The sequence below is a fragment of the Microtus ochrogaster genome, chromosome 10 (assembly GCF_000317375.1).
Source record: "Microtus ochrogaster isolate Prairie Vole_2 chromosome 10, MicOch1.0, whole genome shotgun sequence".
NCBI lineage: Eukaryota > Metazoa > Chordata > Mammalia > Rodentia > Cricetidae > Microtus > Microtus ochrogaster.
In genome coordinates this window covers 63,615,647-63,622,012 of record NC_022016.1, presented here as the reverse complement: position 1 = coordinate 63,622,012, position 6,366 = coordinate 63,615,647, and the positions used below count along the sequence as shown (strand labels likewise).

Below are 6,366 nucleotides of genomic sequence, written 5' to 3'. Positions count from 1 at the left end.
TTACAATGATCTTTATGCAGTGGATCTGAACCTTCCTCTGCCCCCTCAGGCACTACATGCATATGATACACAGACATACCTACAGCCAAAACATCCATGCACATAGAACAGCAACAAAAACAAGCGAGTCGGACATTTATACAACTGCAATACACATAAAACATCCATACACATAAAACAACAACAAAAATAAGTGAGCCTGACATTCATACAACCGCAATGATGCTGCTGTTCAGCACAAGTACTTAAAATGAGACTTAAGCACTGGCAGATAAAAACACACTAGGTTAGAACACAGCACCTCTGTGCCCTGACCCCTGATATTGTCAGGACCAGTCTCCCGAAGGACCAGCTTAGACCATGGGTAGCCTTGTGGCTCACACCACTGGTTGCTATTGGATACACACTAAACAAACTCCAGGAACTAAAGCACACTGACCATTTCTCCAAGCAACTTTTTCTCGGAGTCAAGCGATCGAACCCGGTTTCTTAAAGCCAGAATTTCCTCGTCCAGCCTCTGGTTGTGTTCTTTGGCTTTCCGTAGGTCTGTCGCATCTAAACAGAGAAGGAGGCAGTTACTACTTGGGTCACAGTTTTCTTTTGGGAGGCAACAACTCTTAAACACTAACGAGTGGGGGTCTGCTGCGTTCTGCATATGTGGTTGTCTGCATAGGAGAGCCGCCAAAACAGAATATTCTACCAACCTATTGTAATGAAACAGAAGCTTTGTATTTCTCACACAGGTCTAAGGAACTTTTCGAGTGTAGAGTTTCCAACAATACAGGGGTCTGGGAACATGAAACATTTCTTATTGTGTGTGTGTGGTGTGGCATGTGCACACATGTCAGAAGACAGATTGCTGGCATCAGGTCTGTCCTTCAACCAGGTGGGTCTGGTTCAGAGCCATCTTAATGTCCCTGGAGCTAAAATTTCAGCAGGGTGTACATTTTTTTATTTTAAAGGAAAGGATTTTAGAATTTTGACTGATTTTGGAATTATTTAAAATTGATAAAAATATTCTATAAATCATTTTTGTTGTGACCATTGGAATATCCAAATTTTACAATCGCTGGTAGAATTATTAAATAGCAAAGGCAGGGTCAGATTAGCTCATTCAACACCATTCCAGGCCTACTGGCTTTCCAGTGAACAAATGTGAAGGAGCTATTGCTGAACAGACTATAAGGGTCCTTGGCTCCAGGGGTCTCACTACCACCTGAGTTCTCTGTCCTGGTGACAGATTTTGGAATCAGATACATAAGGATTCACACATCAGCTGTGGTATATTTTGTAGTTAATGGATAACCCAGGTAACCTTGCCACAGCTCAGCGTCCTTATCTAGAAGATGGGGATAATCATATTCGGTACCCAGCTTGTGAGGAGGATTAAAGAAAATCATGAGAAGCTCCTGGCAGAGCGACTCCTGGAAGTGATGGCAGCTGCAACAGCCAGAGCAGCACTGGCTGTAGGAGTGGTACTTGTGATTGCCATTATTAAGAACATTTTAAAGATTTGTCTTATCATGTCATTTATGTGTGAGTGTCTGTGTGTCTGTGCATGTGGGCAAATGTCCACAGAGGCCAGAAGAGGGTGTCAAATCCCCTGGAGCTGAAGTTACAAGTGGTTGCGACTTGCTCAATGTGGGCGCTAAAACCAAACTCGGGTCCTCTGTAAGTGTTTGTTAGCCATGGAGCTCTTATGTGATATATATATAATGTATTATGTTCTGCCTGCATCTATACCTTCATGACAGAAGAGGGCACCAGATCTCATTATAGATGGTTGTGAGCCACCATGTGGTTGCTGGGTATTGAACTCAGGTCCTCTGGGAGAGCAGTCAGTGCTCTTAACCTCTGAGCCATCTATCCAGCCCTCTTAAGTGATATTTTAAACTGCAATACTATGCTATTGTGTGATCTATTATTACTATATATGCTAATGACTCACCACTTTCTTTCAGTTTTATCAGATTGTTTTTCAATTTTTCAATTTCCAGTCGAGCATTCTCAAGTATATCATCTAAAATAAAACAAAAAGAAAACATATGTACAAAAAGAAAATGAAGGGCTGGAGAGATGGCTCAACAGTTAAGAACACTGGCTACTCTTCCAAAGGACTCAGGTTCAATTCCCACAACCCACACGGCAACTGTCTCTAAATTCTGTCCCAGGGGATCTGTATCTATCGCCCTCTTCTGGCTTCCTCAGGCATTGAACATTCGGGGTGCACAGACACATATATCAGGCAAGCATTCATACACATAAGTATAAATACCCCTGTGATGGTTTGAATAGGAATGGCCCCCATAGACTCATGTGTTTGAGTGCTTGGCCCTGTTAGGAGGTGTGGCCTTGTTGGGGTAGGTGTGGCCTTGTTGGAGGAAGCATGCCACTTTGGAGGCAGGCTTTGAGCTCTCTAATGCTCAGGTTATGTCTAGTGTGGCAGTCACCTTTTGCTGCCTGCAGATCAAGATGCAGAACTCTCAGCTCCTTCTCCAGCGCCACGTCTGCCTTTGTGCTGTGACGCTTCCCCTCGACAGATAATGGACTAAACCTCTGAAACTGTAAGCCAGGCCTCATTAAATGCTTTCCTTTGTAAGAGCTGTCATGGTCATGGTGTCTCTTCACAGCAATAGAAACCCTAACTAAGGGTTAAGACTCTAGGACATCCCCAAAAGCAAATCAGCTGAGCATTGTGGTACACCCATTTAACTCCCGCATCAGGTAGATCTCCGTTAATTCAGCCTACATAGAAATACCTTGTCTCAGCTGGGCGGTGGTGGCGCATGCCTTTAATCCCAGCACTCGGGAGGCAGAGGCAGGCGGATCTCTGTGAGTTCGAGACCAGCCTGGTCTACAAGAGCTAGTTCCAGGACAGGCTCCAAAACCACAGAGAAACCCTGTCTCGAAAAACAAAACAAAACAAAAAACAAAGAAATACCCTGTCTCAAAACACCAAAACCAAAGACATAAATGACTCATATGACAATCAGATTTCCTACCTTTTCTTCTCTGTGAATACCGTCCTTTGAGTCTCTACAGAGATGCGATCTAGCTGGAAGCTTTGCTGGGTTCCCGTCTAGTGTTCCTACTGAACCCCTTATTGATTTCATGAACCTCTGACCACACATTCCCTAACCATTCTCTTTCTCTTTATGTATTTATTTATTTTGGTTTTCTGGAGACAGGGTTTTCTGTGTAATAGCCCTAGCCATCCTGGAACTCACCTTGTAGATCACTAGACTGGCCTCGAACTCAGAGATCCACCCGCTTCTGCCTCCCAAGTGCTGGGATTAAAGGCATGTGCTATCACACCTGGCCCTAAGCAGTCTTTTATAAGATTAAGTTCTGAAGGGCTTGGATCACTGAGGTCACAAGGGCAGCTGAATGTTTAAAGCATGCATAACACAATCCTGCCTCAGGTAAGGATGGGGAAGTCTGTTCTGAGAAACTGCTGGGAGGTAATTTTATTAGAGCATAAACACCATAGGGTATACTTGCATAGTAAGATGGCTACAGTGTTATTAGGTGATTTAATTTTATGAAACTATTGTACATAGAAGATTTCCAGCTGACCAAAATGTCACTATGTGGTAAGTGGACTATATTGAGAATTTTGCCAATATCTGCTAGCAATGAAAATAACAAAATCCCAGGAATAGATTTTGGTATTGTGTCGGTTACTGTCCTCACCACTAAAAAGCATCTTAAGGAGGAAGGATGGATTTGGGCTCAGTTCTAGGGTACAGCCTATGATGGCAGAAGGAGCACAGAGTCACACTGTACCAAAGCCGGGAAGCAGAGAATGTTACGGCTCAGCTCACTTTCTCCCCTTTTTTCTGTCTATGTCCCGGGTGCTGTTCACATTTAGGGTGTCTCTTCCCTCTTCTGTGAACCCAATCTAGAGACTAGATCACAGGGAAGCTCAGAGGGTGGTCTTCTAGGTGATTCTAGCTCCTGCCAGGTTGACATTATTACCTATCAGGGGTACAAAGGAGTACATGGGAATAGCAGCCAGGGCACTGGAGTTGATGGAGGTTTTATCCCTTTGCTTCTTGAGGGCTCCTCACTGTGATTGGTTGGCGGGTTTCCTAAACCATTAGAATGAAGGATCTGCTAACACTAAGAGGCGAACACTGAGCTTTATAAGAATACCCCCAGTCACACCATGGGTGCCACACACAGTTGTGCGCATTTTATTATTATGCCAGCAACACTCAAATCTTCAGAGGAGATCCCACTATAACCCATCAGATGAGAAATTATATTCTAATTATAGCAATACTATTCCTGCTGCTGCCTCCAGGAGCAACTGCTCCCATTGTCAGGCATATAATTATGACAAATACAATGTAGGTGCCCACATCCCAGTGTATGGGTGAGATAAGCAAGTCAGGAACTGGAGCAGCCTGCTCAGTGCCAAGGGGAATAAATAGCATGGTGGGGGATGCAAACCCGGGGCTGTTTTCTCTGTGCCGGAGATGTGAGATGGTTTCTGTGGCACTAAAACAAGTTTCCCAAGGTACTCCTTTATGGAAGAAGGGGAAGCAGAGGAACTCCAGGTGAAAAGAATATTTGAGAAAGAGAGCAGTACGAGTAATGGAGAGAAGGCAGGAAGAACAAAGGAGGCAGGAGAGACACTGGGCCTTTTGGGAACGACAGGGATCCAGAGCTGCTTGGGTCTACAGAGCAAAGGGTTGGGGCGAGCGTGGGATGTGTGCTGTAGACAGACAGAAAAAATCCCGTTTGCTCCCTTAACTTTAAGAGAACCAGGGCTTCCAAAATGTTAAAAAGTTCTGAGGTGCTCCAGATACTTAGAAAACATTTGGTTTTCATTTTAAAAGCTAGGCTGTGGATGCAGTGTTGACCCACACCTGAATTCCAGCACCAGGAGGTAGAGGCAGGAGGATTCTGAGTTTGAAGCTAGCCTGGCCTATACAGTGAGCCTGAGGCTAGCTAAGGCTATATAGTGATACCCTGTCTCAAAAATAAAATCTACTTTTAGAATGACACAGCCAAATAAATTGTTTGCCCGATTTAAAAATTAATGGAGACAACCAGTTCCTTAAACTTGGTTGGTCATATGGCTGCCATATCAGTGAAGAATTTGACAATTCTGGCTTTTCATTAGCCTTAAGTGAGCCACAATCCTAGAACTGGTTTCTCTTTTGAGAGAAGACTTTGTTATATAGCCCAGAATGGAATTCAGTCTGTTAACACTGATCTTGAAGTATAACCTCCTTCAAATGCTGGTACAAGCATGCACCACCATGCCTGGCAGGCTTTGTTACATTTTTAGGACCTTCTACTGTATTCGCAGATGTATTTTCTAAGTCTACTTCTTTATTTATTATTCTAGATATAATGGGTTTGTTGTTGTTGTTGTATTTTGTTTTTTGTTTATTTATTTTAACAGGGGCTTTCTATTCTATAGCTCTGGCTGTCCTGGAACTAGCTCTTATAGACCAGGCTGGCCCTCGAACTCACATAGATCTGCCTGCCTCTGCCTCCTGAGTGCTGGGATTAAAGACGTGCACCACCATGCTTGCCTAGACCATGGACATATAAGTGTTTTCTTTTCTTTTTTTTTTTTGAGGGGGTGACAATATTTAATCTTTTACCAAGATTAGTAGCAACAGAAGAACAAAAGAATAAAAAGGTAAGTTGAGCTACATAACATGAAAACCTTTGGTCCAATAAAGGACACTGTCAACAGAGGGAAGATTTGTGAGACGTGCTGGAGAATATTCCTGGTTTCATACAGACAGACAGACATGTGAACAATGCAAAGGTAACTCCGCAAGGCAATATCTACTTTTGCAAAAGACTGCACAATGATCCAACGGGGTGAGCCAGCACACTTGGGCAGGAGGCAGGATGATTGGGTGTTTCACTCTACAACCTTATATCTGAATGCTAGGCCCATTCATAATAGTGTAGGGTATGACCGACAATTTCAGGAATGGTATTCGGGGCTTGGGTGAACAGACAGGGTTTCACAAGATGAGGAAGGTTTATGGAATAGTAAGCTTTGGTAGCCTGGCCATGTTTGCTAGAAGACTGCTCACATTCAGAAGAGGAAGTATTTGAAAATCCCCTGTCTCATAAGAGATTAATATCCAGAACATTTACAATAGAAATCCCACACCTGTAATTCTACCACTCTGGGAGGCAGAGGAAGATAGATTTCTGAGCCAGCCTGAACTACAGAGTGAGTTCCAGGACAGCTAGGGCTACACAGAGAAACCCTGTCTGAACCAACACCCCCCCCCCCCATGCCCTGAAAACAAAACCCCACTGTTAAAAAGCAGCAATGGCTGGCTGAGGGCGCAGGCCTTTGAACTCAAGCGGGAGAGGCAGGGGGAT

At 43.9% G+C, this 6,366-nt stretch overlaps 1 protein-coding gene across 2 annotated transcripts in view; it reads right to left on the bottom strand.

Annotated features, from left to right (window-relative positions):
• Ccdc30 (coiled-coil domain containing 30) overlaps positions 1-6,366 on the bottom strand; it is an 81,984-nt gene that overhangs the window by 60,161 nt on the left and 15,457 nt on the right. For both annotated transcript variants that reach the window (XM_026782191.1, XM_026782193.1), the window contains exons 5-6: positions 1,949-2,020; positions 440-555 (exon numbers count right to left, since the gene is read on the bottom strand). In XM_026782191.1, the coding sequence (XP_026637992.1) occupies positions 440-555; positions 1,949-2,020 (188 nt within the window). The remainder of the gene's footprint in view (positions 1-439; positions 556-1,948; positions 2,021-6,366) is intronic.